The 22,309-nt window shown below is 36.6% G+C and overlaps 1 protein-coding gene across 1 annotated transcript; it reads right to left on the bottom strand.

Moving 5' to 3' along the window:
• Nucleotides 1-3,105: 3,105 nt before the first annotated feature.
• LOC124171153 (piggyBac transposable element-derived protein 3-like) lies at nt 3,106-4,653 on the bottom strand. Its single transcript, XM_046550291.1, has one exon. It carries the CDS (start codon nt 4,651-4,653, stop codon nt 3,106-3,108), a length of 1,548 nt encoding a protein of 515 aa, XP_046406247.1.
• Nucleotides 4,654-22,309: the final 17,656 nt, after the last annotated feature.

The following is a 22,309-nucleotide window of genomic DNA, read 5'->3' as shown; positions in this document are numbered from 1 at the left end:
AAAGTTGGTTTAATTATTGTAACACTCTTCCGAAAAAATTTAATAAAATAACTGTCCAAAAATTTTCCATATTGACGTAAACAAAGCCTTTAAATTGATTTACATAAATTTTTACTGAATCGCGTCAAAGAAACAATTATTTTTAGTATATCAATTATGACAACCATTAATTATGGCATTTTTTAACTTTTCTGCTGATTTTTGGATCTGTAAACCGATATGAATCGATATTTACTGTTCAAGACTATCCACACTTCAAGATTTCCATGTAGTGCGTGAATAGGAAAAAAAGGATGTATACATTGAAAAGTCGTAGTTAGCTCTTTTTCACCTTCAGTTATTACTTCTAAATATAAAAATGAAAGACCAAGTCAAAATTCGTTTCTTATTTTAGCACCAAAAACCTATTCCTCACACCAATATAATAAACATATAACACAAATTATTCTAAATTAATATTACCGCTAAGTGGTACGAATCTACAACCCGGTAATTTTTAAATAGTTGTAAAGAAATTTATGACCCTAACATCATCTACAATGCGTCTTTCTTCTAATATTATAGATCCATCGCTATCACTATTACTAGGACGAATACCATTTCCTCTTCAGTTGAACCAAAGATTAAATTCCATCCCCGTCCACTTGTAAGAGATAAACCCTCTCCGATCGGATACAAGATGATCATTATATCCATCTCCTCGCACTTGATGCAGTTATGTTTCCGTTTACTCTCCTAGGCCATCACAACTGCTTGCATCATAGGTTCATAAATCGGGAAATGGAAAGTAAAAGTGAAAACAGGGGCAAGTACACAGTAAATGCACACTAATTAATAATAGCCAAATCTAACATAAATCGAAACAGAATTATCAATTTGTAAGTAAAATCTCCCTCTGAGTGCCCACATCTTCACCCGCAAACGCAATATTTTCAGTGAGCAACAAAATTTGCCCAAAAACTTTTGAAAGTGACTGTTGCTATATGCGGTGTAACATCCTAGATATATCTCACTTTTAGCGAAACGTAACGGCCTCTAGGGCCAGCCTATGCACCGCTAAGTGATCAAATCGAGACCCTCAAAATGACAGTAGTGACAATTGAAAGGTCATTTTTTCCCTCCCCTGGCCAATTTCAAATCGGCTACTTTCAAATCTCACGACAATTTAAAGAACATTAAAATTTTGAACGAAGCCTCTTCTAGCCTTCGCGTACTTTGCGTTATTAAAAAAAAACCTGCGCCTCCACCTCTAGAATTCGGTGGGAACGGAAAAGTACTAGAAGAGGGAATGGATGTGTGTGTTGTATATTGTTTATCCTCCTTTGTAGAGGCCTTAAAGTGCTGTTTACGGGGAAGTTGGAAATAAAATATTTAAAAATTTCGCCATCCTTTGCCCTTAATCCCATTTGAGGGAGGGTCAGGGGTTCATGTACAGTTTTAACACTTTTCAGGCTTTTTTTGACCAGTTACACCACAACACAACTTTCGTTGAGCCAAGAGGATTTAAAAAAAACATATTTTTACCGATCCGCTGTCTTATGCGGTATTGTTAATGGAAACTGCAAAAACATTTGCAGCGTAAGCCTCATGGGAATGATTATCTGTAGGCTTAAATATGCCATCGCGTTACAATTAAGAGTTATTCATTCATTTATGGTTACAAATATTTTGAGCTAATTAATGTTAGATATTCATTTCATTTCGCGCAGGATGTAAAACCAAAAATGATTTCTACACTTATAAACCATGCACTGTTTGCCTTTTGCTAACGGTCATAGCTTCTTCACCACAGTTGGTAACTAAAGCTGCACGAAAATTAATTATTGAATTCTTTAAGCGTGCCTCTTCAAAGAATACAAAATGTATGCATTACCGTAAGCATTATACTTTTGGAATAGGGGTAGTTTGTTACCCTGATTTGTATGCATGATAGCGGGACGAGTAATGGCCCATTCTGTTATAACGTAGAAAATGAAAAAGTTTCTTCCGTCATATCAAATTCATTATTTAATATTAAATTCTCTGGCGTATGGAGGTTGGTATCATCTAATGCATGATTTTGTCTTCTCTTGAGAACTTGAATCCGACAGCGAAATTCGAATTCACCATGCATTGTAAAAACAACTTCCCAACAACCCAAGCAACAAATATCCTTCATAAAATTTTACAATATATTTTAATTAAATGCGTAATGAAATAACGTTCCTCACTCGGGGAATACAATTGTTGTCACTCTTTTATTCAGACTATCACTTCTTGAAGGCTTTTGTTTTTAAGATTTTGAATGATAAAAACCCTCAGAAATTGGATAGAGACAACTCAAATATCATGTTTTTGCCCTGAGGTAACCTCAATAACATATGTTTACATTTTCGGAAAGATATAAATGGTAGTTTGATATGATCATGAACTATTCCGGCTATTATCGTGTATAAATAGCCGTATGTTTAGTATAAATAGAAATAAAGTATAAAAATTGAAAGAAAGATGGGATTTGTCAATTTGCAGTAAAATGTGTCATGGAATAAAGAAATAATTTGCAATCAATGCCTTTGTAATCAGTTAAACTCAGCCAAAAGATATTGCAAAATAAATAAAAAGAAGAAAATGGATTTCATTAACCCATATTATCCCGGAACACATTTTTACCTATTTGGTAACTGATTTTTTGGTATGCTGCTCTATTTGTACTACTTGCTATGGGAAAAATAGTTAAAAAAATCAGAACGTCGTACTTTTGCTGGGAGAGCCCGTGTCTTTAAACACACGGTGGGATAAAGCCCAGATCAGACTTGCCTGCGATCAATGTGAGGGCAGAGTGCAAAATAAAAAAAAACGTGAGTTTTCTACACAATTTTATTACACAAACAACTAATAAGACATTGTGTTTCACCCTTATTATATGAGCCTATTTCTTTTTAAGCATCATAATTTGAAGTCATACATTTTCATGCTCAATAAAAACTTACACATTGCACATTAGAATGCATTTCTATATTTTACAGTAGTACAAATTACAAAATTTTCCATTTATATTTCGAAAATTTTTTTGTGGCATACCACTAATTGGACTGATATTTTACATGGTACTCCTTGAAGCAACAATCAGGGTGTACGCCCACATTGAACTTTTTCACAAATGAACTTTGAGCTTTTACCGCAGTGACCACACCGCCGATGGGTCTTAATTTTACTAATCCAGCGATTATAACCATCAAACCTTCCATCTGTTATAGCTTGTCTCATTGTTCTTGGTGCTACTAATTTAGGCTGAGTATCACTTGACAGTAGCCCGATAACGACCTCTCTCAAAAAATCAATTTGATTGCTTTTCCGATTGTTTATTCGGAAAATATGCCACAAATTAATAATGCTGCTGTTCAGACAAAATCTAAATAAAGGCCAGTACCACTTGTTTGACCTTATTTTCACACGATACACTGCGCGCTGCTGATCAAATAAATCTACACCTCCAATGCCATGGTTATACATTTTCACAATTTGTGGCTGGCATAATTTCATATGTTTTTTATACTTTGAATTCCAACGGGTGCAGGAGCTAAGGCCGAATACAGTTTTTGAATCCATGTCTGTGGCAGTAGTAACTTGTGCATTATCATGCCAGCGAATGAGTGAAATGGGACTGTTCTTATCAGTGATTGCGGAGAATGCACCATGTTCCTCCTTGCTCACATCTACTACAGGGGCTCCTTCAATGCGGTCTTTTCTTATTGTTCCAATGCAGTTTATATTACTTTCTTTCAGTTTTTCTAGCAATGAAAGTGAGGTAAAAAAGTTGTCTACAAATAGCTTTGAACCAGGAGGAAGGAAATCTACACACATGGATTCTGTCACTTGGGCACCGAGAGAGATGCCTTTGGGTCTGTCTGTTTTTCCTGTGTCAACACTAAATTTAAGAAGGTATCCTTTTGAAGTCGTAACACACCATATTTTGCAACCAAAACGGATGGGCTTTCCTCTAATTAATTGCTTCATTGAATGACGCCCAAAGTATGGCTCCATACCCTCATCCAGAGAAAACTCACTACCGAAGCATTCTATGATCTCGGTAAATTTTTTATTCATGTGATCTGCTACAGGTCTAGCTTTGTAAATCCTATCAGTGCTATCTATCTGGGTGTTATCATTAAAATGAAGGCATTTGTGAATCAAATCAAATTTATTGCGGCTCATTGATCCAGCAACTAGAGAATGGAAAGTATCTCGTTTGGTTTCCCAATACATACGTCTGAATGGAACACAACAGTAGCCAGAAAGTAATAACACACCAAGGTATTTGTACAAATCGTCCACAGAAAATTCAGCATTTGATAAACCTTTCTGAACAGCATACTTGTTTGTTTCTATACATATCATATTCACAAAATTTTCGTCCCAAACCCTCTTGAACATTTCCAAAGGACTTTTATCTAATAACTCTGGTTTTGGCTGCATTCGAACAGGCTCTGAAGGTGGCATGTTATTTGTTTTCAGAGTTAATTTATTCCATGATCTATCTTTCTTACGGTAACTACCTACCTCTAAATAGCTAAATTCTTTATGAGTGTTGGTGGCCGAGCAAACATTGATTGAACTCTTAGCTACTTTCCTTCTCTTGCTATGACAATTTTGCCCATTCTTTTCATTAGACATATCAAAATCAGATCCAACCTCATTATTGTTTGAGCCTATTGAGGAACAGTCATCAGAAAAAAGTGGTAAATCAATTTTACCGTGATTAGTGTCAAGACGTACCTCACCTCATTGGGCTAGGACACCTTTGCCTAAATCCTTATGCACTCTGGAGTCTCAAATTCCTCAGGTGCATCATATTCATCAGAGCAGTCACCATCTCTTGCTGGAAGAATAACCACATCTACAGTGTTTGCTCCATCAATTTCTCGCCCTCGTTCATCATTGTCATCCAAGTTGTAGAGTTCAAATAAGATGTCTTCTGTGTTGAGTTCTGACGTAAAAGAGATCGAACATTTTGATTCTAAGTTCTAAACACAGCTTGAGATGGCATCATGACACCTAAAAACTATTTCAATGAGGAAGTGAATAAATATTTGCAATTCTTACCGTTTTTTGATGTTTGTCGACACTGCGAAGGTGTACTCAGGATCCACTGTGTTGCACAGCCAACAAATGGATGAGCTAAAATAATTTAAACTTAGGAAATTTTTTGGGCAACTACGAAGCACAGAACTTACGAACACTTGGTCTACAGCTGCCAAGCTTGCAAAATGCAATGGCAGGTACCCTTGGGTCGGTCATTTATATATATAGTGTCCAGCCATGAGGAGCAAGAGTTACATTTTAGCGAGAATCTCAAACTAAGTACGTGGATTATATTTTAGCTCTTCAACCTCATAATTATCTCAGGCATCGAGTTACAATGATTTTGAAATACATTGTGAGCAAAGAATAACTCATCTGAGACGTTTACAGACAGCTAAACAATGTAAGGCAATACCATAATTGGTTTAGGGAAGAGTAGCGGTTTATCCCACCGTGTGTTTAAACACACGCAAAGTTTGCGCTTTCATTGAAGTGTTTCAATTATCTTCACGGGAAATACTTTACTAACATCATATTTCCTCAACATTCGAATGTATAAAGGCAGGAAAAGTTTTATGCTCGCATCTGGTGTTCTCAAGAAGATGAAGGTTAAACAGTTTGCCTTTCAATTTACACATGCAGGGGTAATATTTTTTTTCAATGGTGGCCAACCTGGGGATAGTAGGCTGTACTACAAGATGTAATGAGCCTTCAGAAGTTTCAAAGAATGAGTCAAAGTAATTAGAAAATGGTTGCCTCTCATGAGTGGCTAGAAATTATTTTTTTAATTTCCGCATACTCAGCGTGTGTTTAAACACACGCTGGTAAAATATGGGTTAATGCTAAACTCTGCCAGAAAAGTGTGTGTATCGAGCATAAATCCATGATTAACGTGAAAATATCAAAGAGCCTGTTATAACTAACTATACTATATAACTAACCTGCATTCAACTATTTTTCTTAGCGAAGGCATTGCAATCCATTACTTATAATATTTCTCTGTTTCAAATTTTAAATCAACGAATTTTATGCTGATGTAGATTACATGCTTTTATTTTTCAATGCACTGGTGGTGATCCTGGTGATTGGTCACCCCTTGACAAACACGCTAGAGGTGGCTCTCATGCAGTTATGGAAATGTAGAAGAATAAATGAATTGGTGCAGGTCGGTGAAAACTCACACTCTGCCAAACACCTTTGCGAAACCTCGTCACCAGAATTCCGGATACACTCGTACGCGTGGACAAGCTAAGAAATGGGGCTGGAGGAGAAAAAGGGAATTTCGCGTTCCCCCCTTCCCTCACCAAATTCTGGCGTAGCCAATTCAGTGGAGGCAATCAGCGTAAATTTTATCACTTTTCGTAAAATCCTTATTTCTCATCGTAGAACCTCGATCAAAAGAGGTATTTTATCGCTCAACGGCAATGAGTATGATAGGAGTATTTATTTACCTCCCACTATTAGAATTAGTAAAGTAAAAAATGTACTAAGACAGATCATATCGGCAGTGGTCACCTCACGCTGTGGCGACCGTCTCCCTACCCAGATTATCTCTGAGAGCCCGAGGAAGGGTTCGAAAAAGGGTCGCCCTTCGGTATCTGGGTGGTTCTTGGCCCCACGAAACTACCACTAATCGAATATTTTACTTTGTATAAGTATTGAATAAAGAATAATTTGCCAGACGAACGTACTTTTTAAGTTTATTGAGCAAAATATAAATTAACAAAAAGGTTATATTTAAGTTTTTACGATACTTGGAAAAAACAATGTGAATGTTGTAAGTGTTTATCAAATAACAATATAGGTGGATATGACGCTTCTTTTTGATGCGTAGATTTCCGCGGCGTTGTCTAGATTGTGTCTCCATGTTTCTGGGTTTCACCGCTTGGATTTTCTTTGTGACGACAGTTTCTCCGGTATTCCAACCGGCGTATTCAGATCGATCTCGGGATTCAATTTTGGTGACCTATATAGTTCATTTTTGGAGCCAATTTTTCATGCTGGATGCTGATTGGTCCATCTTCTTTTCTCTCGTATGACCCTCTTCCACTAGCTGTGGAGAGGGTAGCCGTCTTCTCTATTCATGTTTTCCGGTGTCTTGAATATTTCGATAGCCTCCTTTATTAGCCTGGGAAAATATCTATTTTCTTTTGTAACAACTGTTGCTTCGTCAAACAATATCTGGTGTCCGGGTTCGCTCTATGCATGCCCCGCAATGGCGGAGAGCTGAATATGCTTATTTTTTGTGGCTCTTCTGTGTTCCTGGATGCGCACTTTCATTGATCTACATGTCTCTCCTATGTAGTCTTTGCCGCATGACATGGCACCTTATAGACACCTTCTTGAATGTCGTGCGGCAAAACGTCTTTTGGACCCGGTAGCACATCGCCAGCCTTGGTGACACAAGTGAATCTTGTCACGACGTAGTGCTGTCGTAGAATCCTAGCAATCTTCTCTGAGGTGCCAGACACAAACGGAATTACTGCGTGTGCCCTTGTTTCCGTCTGATCCTCCTTCTCATTGGTGATTTGATTAGATGTTAAAACGTTTTCGTTTAAATCCTTCTTTCTTCGATGCTGAAGAGGAACATCCGCCTATCCTGACATCATCCATGACGCAGTTATGATAGTCTCCCCAAACCAACGACTTCCGCGCCTTTTGGCAATAAATAGGTGCAGACGGACTAAAGAGTCATTCCATTGCCCGTCTTCTTGGTGATTCGTCACAGGAACACTTTCTTGAGTACTCCTAAAATTTATATAGGTTTTTGACCGCGGTCGGTTTGCGGTGAATATGTTTATGGTCACAGCAATCTTGACCCACAAGCAGAACGGCAACTTGTGGGAGGAGAAGGAGCTAATGACCATGTTGGAACCGATCGGAGAATGGGTGTATCTCTTGAAAGACGGCCACGAGTGGGAGGTGATGCCTGGTCCAATTAACGAGGCAGCAGCTCCCTTCCTGGTGATGGCCCTGATGGATCTCTTACCCGATGCGGAATTCTCCATTTTCACCACACCGACACAGGATGAGCCTGAAAAATTGGAGTAGAAGAAAGACGTATTGTAGAAGAAAATATGTTCAAGATTTTTTTTGTAATTCTGAATAAATTTATGTTTTTTTATTGGTATAGTAATTGATGCGAGGAATATGTTTGGTGTAATTTTAAAGAACAAGGCTTCATTTTTTTAAATTTTCTTATTCAGAAGTTAGATTTAGAGGTTAAAAAATGGCAAACCACGATGTTTCAAAAGATATGTTATTTTTGGTTTCTGTTAATTTGTTGCATGGAAATCTGGAAGTGCGGATGCTTTTACAAAAAATGGCGATGCATATGGGTCGACAGATACAAATGAGCGAAAATTATGAAAACTGCTAAGTCCAATTATTGGTTTTCTTAATTGCATAAAATTATAATTTCATACTCGAGGAATAGTGAAAATTTATTTAAATCGATGTAACAGGTTACTTTTTAGTCAATGGGGAAAAAATTTGGCCATCCGTTTCTCATATTTACTTAAACGAGTTTTAACACACTGAAAGCACTTGCTATTTCTAAACCTCCTTATTTATACCGAATGTTGACTTCAGTTCTTTTTTTGCTTTAAATTTACCACTATGAGCCGAAACATGCGTAGGTAGAAACATGCTAACTCACGAAAATTGATTCAGTGTTTTTACGATGAATTTATAAACGAGACACTACATTTTGGGATTTTTTCAGGTATCACCGTGGACTCCAGCACGACTCAACGGCAGTAGATTGAAGCAGAAGGTGGGTGTCTGTTCCATCATTTCCAACTCATCATCTTAACAACTGGTTTTGGAGAGTTCAACGCTCAGTGTTTTCAAAGTAACCTATTTCAAATTTCTCTGTCTTATGCCTTGTTTACCCATATTATTGTGAACAAATTTTTCCAGAATTTAATGTATTACCTTCAAACTACTTAAGCTTCTCAAGCTATTTGGAGTCAAATGGAAATATCTATCACAGTTATCCCACGTTGTGTGACTCATGATGTATATCATAAAAAAACTTTATCAATAAATATTTCAGATTAAGCTCGTTTAGTTCTTATAAATTCACCAATCTACGTTGGTATTTTTACATTGCAATTGACATTCATTTTCTTATTTCAAAATACGTAATTTGTGTTACGTAACATGTTTCGCTTTCTTCTTCGAATAGGGTACATTTTATTTCTGGAACTAATAAGCACTCAGCTATGGAATGTTCATTCCTACTTCATATTAACTATTTAGATGAGGAGTGTAATAAAATTCAGTTGTCCTCAAACGCCACAGCACATTTGCTACAAAAAGAAGGCCACAATTTTTCAGTTGACAGGTAACCTGATGCGAGGAACTCATTGAGATTTATTGCAATATAGCCATAGATATAATAAATCAAATGAGTAATAAGTGATAATATAGTTATTAAATTGGAAGGGTATAAGTATCGTAAAAAATTAAAAAGAACGACAGTGAAGTTTTGGTCCTAAATATCAAGTTATGCATATGAATACAAAGTTCACTTTTATATTTGGCTTACAATTTTCGCTAAGAAAACTTACTAGCGTCAAAGGTCGTAAACTACAATCATTTGTGATAATAGAGCTCTTAGTGCCAATGTTTGCTAATAAAATTGTGATAAATTTTGTAAAATTAATTTCATCAACTAAAACAATCACTAAAATGAGAATGAGTTCTGTAATGCAAGTTATGGGTCTGTTGTGTTGAAAATGACGCACATGTTCTCCCTCCAAAAAGTTTCACAAAATTAAATTTTGCTTATTTTAGGTAGTTACCTAATCTCTGGATCATAATGTCCATAGAAAATCTATACATTATGGACGTAGAGTAGTAAAGTGTTCACTAGAGCAATAAATTTTCGCATTTTCAGTCAAAGCACAAATAATAACTTTTATGTCTTTTCATATGGAATAAAATGGATGATTGTATTTTTTGAAATTGGGGCACAAATCAGTTTCGGTACTTCTTCCTAACCCAGCGAATACCTTTGTCGTAATTAAATTCCTTAGGTTTTTTTCTTGACTAGGTTTAATTTAGAATCAAGTGTTAGGAAGCTTGCAAAAACGTAATAGGTAGCATTATCATTGCGTTGCAGTTGACATTAAAATATTGTGTGCACCGAATGGATAAAAATGAAGAAAATAATTAACACTTGCGGTATTATACCACTTCTTCCGTAGGCGGATCCAGGGGGGGGGGGTCACGGGGGCACGTGCCAATATGCAAGATTTTTAATACAGTCCCATTATCATTTCGTTCGTTTTGTATAACGAGGTATCCTTGTGCCCCCCCCCCTGAACAAAATCCCGGATACAGCCTTGCTTGTGCCCCTCCCAGAAAGAAATCCTGGATCCACCCCTGACTTCTTCCAATGAATCTGAGAACCAAGTGGAATTATTACTGTTGATTAAAAATAAATGAAAATCAGTTGACGCACGCATCAAGATTATCTGACACGTGTGGCTGTGCAAACAGCTTGAAAAAATCCATAACCGCCTCTAAATAAGCTTTTCTACGAACTTCTACGCCGTAAACCATATTTGTCATGTTATCTCTGCTGTTTCCTATAGCAATAACATTTTAAATTACCAAACACAACGATAATACACCAGTTCTTAAAAATCCACGTGCATCACCCTTGTCTTAATGCCCTGTTTATTTTGAATTGAGAGTGACCTTGGACGATTGGCTTTCCTTCATTTCAACTCGTGCAGGTTTGTTGTAGATAAGCAAAAATAGAGCTTTTTAAATCATAAAATTTTTCATTGGCTCAAAGAAAAATTTTCAAGCAACATTGAGGAAAGGAACAATCATTTCTATTCTTATTTATATTCCGATAGAGTATCGTGTACTACTGACCAGATAAAAGTTTTCCTCTTAAAACAAAGGAGAGAGTTTTATCATCCTCAGGGACACAAAGAATCTCGCAAGACATGTGTACATATATATGTACGTTTGCGTGTGTATATAACGGCCGTTGAAGTCCAATTAATGTAAAATTTTAACGAAAAACCATCATCTTGTCATCTGGAAACTGTCATTTATAAACATGTTTTAGCAAAAATAATGAGAAAAAAAGGTTACGCTATTCTCGTAAGGAAATTTCCGCCAAGCATAAAATGTAATTCAATACCTAATATCTACGATAAATAAATTTCTATTTGTATTACCAATAATTATATACAAAATAATGAAGGGAACGATTTAATCTTAATTTTTTCGTGATGTAGTTTTTCTATTACGTTTCATGACTTCCAAACTGCCTTAATTTTTAAATTCACAGCGTCTTTTTCCCCAATGAGCTCATTAACTAGACAAGTATCGAAAATGAATGAGAGCATGACCATTTTAGGAAATGCAAATGCAGGTATATTCAATACACTCGCATGATCTCTATGAAATTGCTTCACATTAATGTATTTCGATTAGGGATTGATGGATCCAGGATTTTTTTCGGATCCGATTCGGATCGGATCCTTGATTTTCGGAGCCGGATCTTTGGGATGGGATATTTTCGGATCCAAATGCATTTTCAAATACCTGCTATTAAACGAAGTAATTATTGAAGTTTAATCTGGCTACGTACAATCGAAGGAATGCTTTTTAGATATTCATACAAATTTTAATAATGTTATAAATTAAGAATCATTTTTATAGGTTTTCTGGTTGTTTTTTAAACATCTTTACATGCTCAGGACCTAAACAGTTACGCTTGGGTTTGGAAAAGAAAATAAGAAAAATCTTCGGATGAAATAATATAGAATAACCAGTGGTGTAGGACAAGAATCGCATGCGACGGCACATTCGAAGAGAGACTCGGAACTCTTTCCACCCTTGTGGGACGTTGCATTCACTGAAGCTATTATTTAAAATTTCGGATCCAGATCCAATATCTTCCGCGACTTTGGATCAATGTATCCAATGAAGGGTAATATCCGCGGTATCCGATCTGACCTTCCCTAATTTCGATTGCTTTGTAATCTTTAGGATTAATACTATTCCACGATGCTCTAGTAGAGGGAAACGATTTCTTTCACACAAAGTAATGAAATGCTTAAAGATGCGAAAATACAATCGTTGATAATCTTTATTAATTGCCACGACTTGTGGAAACGAGTGATAGTATTAATACGGCGATTTTCCCATTTGAAACCAACGTAAACCTAGTGGAAAGTATTATTTGCTCCCTATAATGCTTATCATAAATTACGTTCATACCCATTATTTGTAGAAGTATGATTTTTAGATTATAATATATTACCTGTAACAACTTGCTATCATAACTATTATTTTTCAAAGTTTAATTTTTTCCTAACAAAATATTGCCTGTATCAAGAGATTGTAGCAAGAAGAGAGATTAAAATTCCCTTGATGCATAGATAATAACCTTTAACATATGCCTCTAGTTAAAACTATCCGTCACCACTCTCACAGATTTGAATTTCTTACTTAAAATGATTCGGTAGTACTCATAACTCTATCTTTTTTCAATGGTATAGAATAATTTTTGTGAGCAACAATAAAAAACTGTATCTGTGATGGCTTCACGTCGAATTATCCATTACCAAAAAAATTTCGATGGACTTTTATGAATCAATTTCTCTTTTTTGAAGTTTTAAGAATACTCCGCGCCGCTGAGGAGTCGGATTCAGTGTTGCCATGCGTAGCCCTACGGGTTGAACACAAATCGCTATCAAGTATAAGCTACCTAGCTGGCTCATAGCATACTAAATTAGTAGGTCACTTAATAGAATCCATTAATACCATTTCCTTAGTAAGCGACTTAAAAGTCTGAGTATCCAACTAAGTCAGTCGCCCTACTAGCGTGTTTTACCAGAATTCTATGAATTCGGCCGTGACTACTTAACTTATTTTGTACGTTCTACGCCAATTACAGGAATTGGCCGATATAGTACGATAAATAGGAAAATATTCCATGAAAACCCTACGCGAAACAGGCCTACCTATTTCAAACAGATGCTATCCGCAGTTAGGATGCTCATGCTTGTAGCTGGCTGGCAACGGCCGGAAAAAAACATATAAAATCGAAAAAATTAAACATACTTAAAACCAGGAAAACATTGTTTCTCTCACATTCAAAAGATTCAAGCACGCATTATTCATATACTTAATTTATTACCTGAAAAGAAATAATTCAAATATTCTTTCATTCTTGTACTTGACGAATGCAGCGTCAAAATCTGTATTCATGCGATTTTTTCTACTAGCCTGCATTATGAACGACTTGCAACTGAGTACAGATAAATGTAAAAAATTCGTACATCACTAAGATTAGGAGTGAGAATACTCTAGACCCACGCTAAGAAGAATTTCAGGAAATTCCTTCAAATTGTTCACTAAAGTTTGAATAATATGACAAGTTTCGCAAACTTAAGATCTGTTAGAGAAAAACATTACTTCCTTCAAACGGTATGGAGAAAATAATCTAAGCAGAAAAAATGCGCTGATGGGCACGTTGCATGTGAGCAGAAAATTTACGGGCGTTCGGGACTTACAGATACATATTCCGCTATTTCCCTTGTTAAAATACATGCATAACGTGAATGTTTTCTCATGTTGTAAGCTTGAGAAAACAGATTTTGATGCAAATTTTCTTTATACGTTGATTATGTAGTGATCCTCTCACTTCATAACCGTAAGTGATGCTATAATCGGCTGCATAATTGGACATAATCAGCGGGATGCGATGGGAATCATATTTTAATGAAAGGCATCTATAATGTAATCGTAAATATTGTCATTTTGTATAGTAAACCAGATATTGCGGCAACGATTTTTCTCTGGTGCAACTTTTACTTTACGGTATGCATGCAAAAAGATGTCCAGACCTCGGCTTCATTGATAACTCCAGCACATTTACCCATTACCTTCACACTCACCCTTCAGGGGCAGCGTGATTTGAACCACCGCCACCCAAGACTCACTGTTAAAAATATGATATAATGTATGCAATGAAGATTACATCCCTTAATTACCTCTTCTTGGCCCAGAGGAGGAGAGGGTTGGAGCGTGGCCTCACCTGGGATAGGTAAAATAAAGCAATAGTCAAGCGTTATTTGGTGGAAGTTTACGCTTCGTAACAAGCTGTCTATTGAGCTATTTGTGAATTGTGGCCTTTATGTTTATACCTAGAGCAATTATGCTGCTATGAGGTGACTTTAGATTGAAAGGACCTCAATAGGTTATTCTATCTGAATTCCTACTTCTGAAGGGTAAGTGTGGAACTAATTTGGGAGTTTTTTGTTTAACACCATATTATCGACGTGAATTTTCAGTATTTTATTGACTGAAAAAGCTAACTGCTACAGAATAAAAAACAACCCATTTGTACGAACCCTTCATGCAAGAAGCTAAAGACCTATAAAGGTCTGTAGAAAATTACTTTGTGCATTGATATTTCACCTTCCTTCTTCATTTTACGTGATTTCATTGATTAATATTTGATCTTCTAATATATATGCATTTTTAATATTCCATTAATCAATGGCTTTCTTAATTATCCCATCGTATTTATACCTCAGTTAGTATTTTATAAATATTTTCGCTGCTTTCAAAATTTTATGGATGCTCAAAGGTTTGGAAAAACTGAAATACATGAATACAGATATTCTATAAATACTTAACATAAAGTGGCAAACATATAATGAATTCTATTTTGTATTACTATTTTGATTATCATTGTGTCATTACTAGTTATAAAGAATAAATCAGCAATGACAGTGTGTGAAACTGAAAACCATGCTAGCGTATCAGTTCGAATGGTGAAAATGATACCAATGAAGGAAGTGGGTGTAGTAAAAATATCGGATACATTAGAGAAACAGGAAGACAATACGTAGGTGATCCTTCTTTGTGAAACTAGTCGAACCATATTCAAAATATATTGCGGGAAGAGTAAGGCTTACAACCGGCTGGTAGGGTAAAGGATGTATGCGAGTATTTTATAAAATTTTTCTATTTTTGCATGACATGATTTTTCACCATACAAATGAAGGAGCTGAACCAGCTTGGGAATTCTAAAGCGGATTTGGTATAAGAATAATGTTTTATTGGGGTGTTAATATTGTGCCAACCTTAAGCAAGGCTAAAGTAAGTTTGATTTGCATAATTTTAGGTCATGTAAATTTGGAAGGCGATGACACATTTCTGCGATGAGTCGCAACCAATTGCGGGAACTATTGACTATAATTAAGTTTGATGACAAGTCTATTAGGGAAAGATGGAGGGAAAAAGATGAATTTGCGCTTATTCATTCGGAATTTGAAACGGTCAATGCACTATTGGCTAAATATTACAATTATAGACATAAGATAGTGGTTGATTAAATATCGTTGCTTAGGATCAAATATTCATTCAAAGAAGTCATGAAAGAAAAGCTAGGGAAGTATTGCAGTCTTATAAAAATGCTTACCGAATGTGACGAGCGGTATGTTTTCAACATGGAATATTATGCAGGAAAAATTAATGAATCATCTACAAGCAGAGGTTCAAAAGAAATATGAAACGTCTGGTGGTCCCAATAAAGAATTCCGGGCGAATGTGTCAATTGGCAGATACTATACATCTATGGAACTTGCAGAAGAACTTTATGATGATTAACTGTGGTGGGAACTATGTAGAGTAGTACAAAACATAGTCCTGAAGAGCTGAAAGTAGCAGGTGGTGATGAAAGTTTTTAAAGTTTATTTGCATTTGCAGACCTCAGCTCTGGAAGTCCAATTGTCACTTTTATTTCATGGAGTAGCCTAAGAAAAATCTCCTTTTTTATTCCGCACAAACGTTCGGACAGAAATGGCACCAATTGTTTAAAAATGTAAGCTGACGTATACTTGTCAATGAACAACACGAGGGGAGGAGTTCATATTATTTATCAGAAGGTACGAAAATATTAAGCATAAATATCTACGAAAGGGAGGCCGATGCCTGTTTTCTTTACACTAATCGATATTACTGCACTGAAATGATTTTCTCTTAGCACCCAAAATTTTCCTCAGTGGAATTTAAAAAGAAGCAATAAGCGGCATCTATATTTACATGTACTAGGCCTTGAACTCCTGCGCCACAAATCAAACTTTGCTCCTAAACAATGAGGATAGGAAATAATCTAATCAGGTAAAATGCGCTGATGGGCACGTTGCATGTGAGCAGAAAATTTACGGGCGTTCGGGCGTTACAGATACATATTCCGCTATTTTCCTTGTTACAATACATGTATAACGTGAATGTTGTCTCATGTTGTAAGCTTGAGAAAACAGATTTTGATGTAAATTTTCTTTATACGTTGATTATGTAGTGATCCTCTCACTTCATAACCGTAAGTGATGCTATAATCAGCAGCATAATTGGACATAATCAGCGGGATGCGATGGGAATCATATTTTAATGAAAGGCATCTATAATGTGATCGTAAATATTGTCATTTTGTATAGTAAACCAGATATTGCATCCCTATCTATCACGCTGGTGCTGTCAATGCCTCGCGCGCATCAATAAAAATAAAATCATATGCAAAGAAACTGAAAAAAACTGATATTTCATCAACCACTATCTTAGGTCTATAATTGTAATTTTTAGCCAATAATGCATTGACCGTTTGAAATGCCGAACAAATAAGCGTATTTTCATCTTTTCCCTACAACATTCCATTGTAGACTTGTCATCAAACGTAATTATAGTCTATAGTTCCCGCATTTGGTTGCGACTCATAGATTTGAAACCACAATAACAAACATTACTTGATATGTGGGGCTCTACTGATACCTTAAATAAGATCCGCAAGTGCCTTTTAAAAAGCCTTTTACGAATTACTAAGCCTTTAACCTTATTGCGCATGTTATTACTGTTCTTTCCTGTTAGCGATAGCATTTAAAATTACCGGACGCACCTTTTCTCGCCGTACAACCGTAAACCGTATCACCGCAAACGCATCTTTTCCCAGAAAGTAATGCGAATAACTCTCGTCTCTATTCCCTGTTTATTTTGAGTTGAGAGTGACCTTATAATGGGTGACATCCGAGTTTTCTTCTTTTCAACTTTCTTTCTTCTTATTTATTTTATTTATTTATTTCCAACATCCCGGTAAACAGCACTTTAAGGACTGTACAACGGAGGATAAACCATATACAACACAAACATCCATTCCCTCTTCTAGTACTTTTCCGTTCTCACCAAATTCTAGAGATGGTGACGCATGGCGAATTTTTAACAACGCAAAGTACGATAAGGCTAAAAGAGGCTTCGTTCTTAAGATAAATTTCTTTAAATGGTCGTGAGATTTGCATGTGGCCGATTTGAAAGTGGCCAAGGGAGGGAAAAATGACCTTTCAATTGTCACTACTGTCATTTTGAGGGTGTCCATGTGATCCCTTAGCGGCGCATAGGCTGGATCTAGAGGTCATTACGTTTCTCTAAGAGTGAGATATATCAAGGATGTTACACCGCATATAGCTAGAGTCACTTTTAAGAGTTTAAGGGCAAATTTTGTTGCTCCGCTTCTGCTTCTCGAGACATTTTAGTTTCCCTTACTCTCTTTATTTTCCTTGGTTACTCACCGAAAATATTGCGTTTGCGGGTGAAGATATGGGCACCCAGAGGGAGATTTTACTTACAAATTGATCATTCTGTTTCGATTTATGTTAGATTTAACGATTATTTTCTGTGCATTTTATGTGTTCCTGCCCCTGTTTTCACCTTTGCTTTTTATTGGTCGATTTATGAAACCTACGATGCAAGCAGTTGTGATGGCCTACTGGAGTAAACGTGCGACAGACATGGTGGTGATTGTGAGATCGAAGCACAGGCGTGGTAAACATGGTAAATATTTTTTTCGAGTCATTCACTCGTTTGTATTTTTCATAGATTTCAAATCATTTAAAATTCGCTGCAACAGATTGGCATACTTTTTTAACGATATTGAGTCATATAAAAGTTAGGAATTGGGAATAGGTAGACGTATAATTTCGATGAATGGCTAGTACATTTTGAAGTATACGGATTTGCAAAAGAGGGTGACCGTAACCCGACGGTGACGACGCACCTTTTCTCGCCGTAAACTGTATCACCGCAAACGCATCTTTTCCCAAGAGTAATGCGAATCACTCTCGTCTCTATGCCCTGTTTATTTTGAGTTGAGAGAGACCTTGGATGGGTAACATTCGAGTTTTCTTCTTTTCAACTCTTTCTATTTATATGTTTTATTTATTTATTCCGAACATCCCCGTAAACAGCACTTTAAGGCCTTTACAACGGAGGATAAAGAATAAACAACACACACATACATTCCCTCTTCTAGTACTTTTCCGTTCCCACTAAATTCTAGAGTTGGAGACACATGGGGATTTTTTATTAACGCAAATTACGCGAAGGCTAGAAGAGGCTATGTTCTAAAGATAAATTCCTGTAAATTGTCTTGAGATTTACAAGTGGCCGATTTGAAAGTGGCCAAGGGAGGGAAAAATGACCTTTCGATTGTCACTACTGTCATTTTGTGGGTCTCGATGTGATCCATTAGCGGTGCATAGGCTGGCCCTAGAGGCCGTTGCGTTTCGCTAAGACTGAGATATATCTTGGATGCTACATCGCATACAGCTACAGTCACTTTCAAAAGTTTTAGTGTAAATTTTATTTCTCCACTTCTGCTTCTCGAGAAATTTTAGTTCCCCTTACTCTTTTTGTATTCCTTGGTTACTCACCGAAAATACAGCGTTTACAGGTATGGGCACTCTGATGAAGGTATTATTTATAAATTGGTCGTTCTGTTTCGATTTTTGTTAGACTTCACTATTATTTCGTGTGCATTTTCTGTGTGCATGCCCATTTTTTCACTTTTGCTTTCTATTGCCCGATTTATGAACCTATGATGCAAGCAGTTGTGATGGCCTAGTAAAGTAAACGGAAACATAACTGCATCAAGTGCTAGGAGATGGATATAATGACCATTTTGCATCCGCTCGGAGAGTGGGTTTATCTCTTGCAAGAGGACGGGCGTGAAATTTGATGCTTGGTGCAATTGAAGAGGAAATGGCATTCGTCCTAGTAATAATTGTGATGGATCTATAATATTACAAGAAACACGCATTGTAGATGATGTTAGGGTCATGAATTTCTTTACAACTATTTAAAAATTACCGGGTTGTAGATTTGTGGGTTGTAGATATCATTGTAGATGATGTTAGGGTCATGAATTTCTTTACAACTATTTAAAAATTACCGGGTTGTAGATTTGTAGTACTTAGCAGTACTATCAATTTAGAATAATTTGTGTTATATTTTTATTATGTTGATGTGAGGAATAGGTTTTCGGTACTAACATAAGGAACGAATTTTGACATGGTCTTTCATTTTTTATACTTAGAAGTAATAACTGAAGGTAAAAAAGGGCTAACTACGAATTTTCAATGTATAGGTACATCTTTTTGTTTCCCATTCACCCACTAAATGGAAATCTTGAAGTATGGATGCATTAACAGTAAATATCGATACATACCGGTTTACAGATCCAATAATAAGCAGAAAAGTGGAAAACTGCTACAATTTTGGATTTCTTATTTCATGAGCTAAAAATAATTCTGTCTTTGACGCGGTTCAGTAAAAATGTATGTAAATCAATTTTAAGGCTGTGTTTACGTCGTTTGGACAGAAATTTTGTTAAATTTTCTAGGAAGAGTGTTACGATAATGAAGTCAATTTTCTCCCAACAAACTTCTTAATTATATCGACTATCGACGGAATCGATCTTTTGTTTTGAATTCGCATTATTGCCGGAACCTGGGACAGTAGAAATCTTACCGAAATGTAATGAATGTTTCTATGAATAATAAATTATTTAAGAAATGCTATTCTGAGATGATTTCAGGTATGGCCGTGACAATATGACCTCCAGTAGGACTTAAAGGCAGTAACTGCTACCAGAGGATGGGTTAAAGTTCCAAAACTCAGATATCCAAGAATCAATTTACTCCAAGACACTGGAAAACCTTCCTGTATTTTTGTTACGTTTTGTTTGTATACAAGAAAGATCTGAGTGTTAGAATTATGAAATTCCCTCTATCTGAGGACAAAAATAATTATCAAATAAACCATTTAATAATCATCCGTAATATCATTTCTGTAAATTAATTACATTTATTCTCGTTGAATCTTTAAATTATAAAAGTTTTCGTCATAGGAATAGGTTTTGGAGATCTCAACGCATGGCTCAGACTTTTAAAACTAAGTTATCTCTGTCTGGAGTGTTAATAATTTCTTTAATTCAATTTTGCACGATTCATATTATTGTCATATGCAGCCGAGCTTATAATTTCATTTCTTAAATATAGGTTAAGTTTTTACACGAAATAATCTCCAGTATGTTGCTTATATATATTGTGAATTATTTAATGACACATATTTATTTTTTGTAATGTCATTCAAATGATCCAAGCTGTATAATGACCTCATTCATAATTCACAAGAAAGTAAGTCAATTTAATTGGTTCGAACTATGTCAAAGGTAATCTCAGGGTAAATGTAATAATGTCAATGGCGTGCGGTATATTAAGCACCTCATTGAAATATGTGTTTAACGTTAAATATTTCAGATGCATATCCATCAATTGTATTTATGCCACTAGTATGCTTTTTCCATGTGTCGCATTAAATGACATATTTATAAGGCATAAAAATTGGTAATTTTTGCTATTATCAGTGCTTTAAAAATTTAAGGTTGGTTGTGTCTACTGTGGAGTCAATCACTACAGCTGCTAAAAGACCTTTAATTTTTGCCACAAAAATTGTTTGCTTGAGATATTTAGAGCAATAAATGTTGTTGTTTTGTACCAAAAGTTTCACCGGAAACAAGTCGCTCATCTTCTTTAATGATCTGTCCCGCGTCACGATGCCTGCTTTTCTCAGCACACGGGAAATTCTCTCAGATGTTCCCGCGACGTATGGGATGGTGGCATTGGCCACTGGCTTGTTTTTATCCCTTCTCTCCGTGCAGTCTTGTGGTGGGCGTTTATTCGGAATTCTTGCGTGGCGATGGATGATACCGACTTCAATATGGAGCATTTTGAAGAAGACGCCTTGGCCTCGAGCAAGCTTCGACCATCTTGTTGGATTATATATTTTGACGATACATTTGTCATATGGCCACTTGGAAAAGACACGCTACAAGAATTCGCCGATCATCTCAACATCATCCAACCATCCGTCCAATTCACCATGGAGATAGAAATGAATGGAGAACTACCCTTTTTAGACGTACTGGTGCAGAGAGGCATGAACGGATCCCTGAGACACGCGGTCTACAGAAAAGTAAAACACACGGACCGTTACCTCCACGCGCACTCCCACCATCATCCGCAACAAAAAGCATCGGTCATGAAAACACTCCATCATAGGGCCAGAGTGGTTTCTGACGATTGCGCTCTGAAGAAAGAAGATGATCGCGTGAAAGAAACCTTCAGACAGAACGAACATTCGGAAGCCTTCATCCATCGCCACGCAAGAATTCCGAATAAACGCCCACCACAAGACTCAACGTAGAAGGCGTTTATAGAATCCCGCGCTCATGCGGAAATCTTACGTTTGGCAGACAGGGTGCTCCGTGACTTCCCGTATTAAAGAACACAAACGAGCGATATAACATCGTGACACGGAGAAGTCGGCGATAGCGGAGCATGCTTACTCGGAAGATGGGCATCGAATTTTAATCGACGAGACGCAGGTATTAGCCCAAGAGAAATTCTATTATGGACGACTAATTCGGGAGGGTATTGAGATTGAAAAATGCCCCCGATATCTCTACAGAGTTGACGGCGTTAAACACAGCCAGACGTGGAAAACCGTTTTCCGGAAGAGAAAACGGCGAATATGTTACCAACAAGGTTATTCGCTAGATAAGAAGAAGAGTCCGCTCGCCGCTCAAGGACAGGGGTGAGAGTTCAGCTGACGTCAGCTCCACCCTCCTCCCCCACTACTCTGGTGGATGGGGGAGGTTGGACGAGTATAATTATTGACAACCAATTCCGTAATTTCATTCATCGCCTGATGATCAGAATTTACTTTAGTATTGAATTCGTGTTTATGGCAATAAAATCAATTCTGCTGCGTCATTTCGCAATTTTCGTGCATCAAAATGAAATGGTTTTGAGAGCAATATTATTCAATCCTGGAATGTCTTTTCGACTTTTAACTTACTTCGTACTGCAATCGA

The sequence above is a fragment of the Ischnura elegans genome, chromosome X (genome assembly GCF_921293095.1).
Source record: "Ischnura elegans chromosome X, ioIscEleg1.1, whole genome shotgun sequence".
NCBI lineage: Eukaryota > Metazoa > Arthropoda > Insecta > Odonata > Coenagrionidae > Ischnura > Ischnura elegans.
The sequence above is the reverse complement of the archived record's forward strand: the minus strand, read 5'-3'. Positions and strand labels throughout refer to the sequence as shown.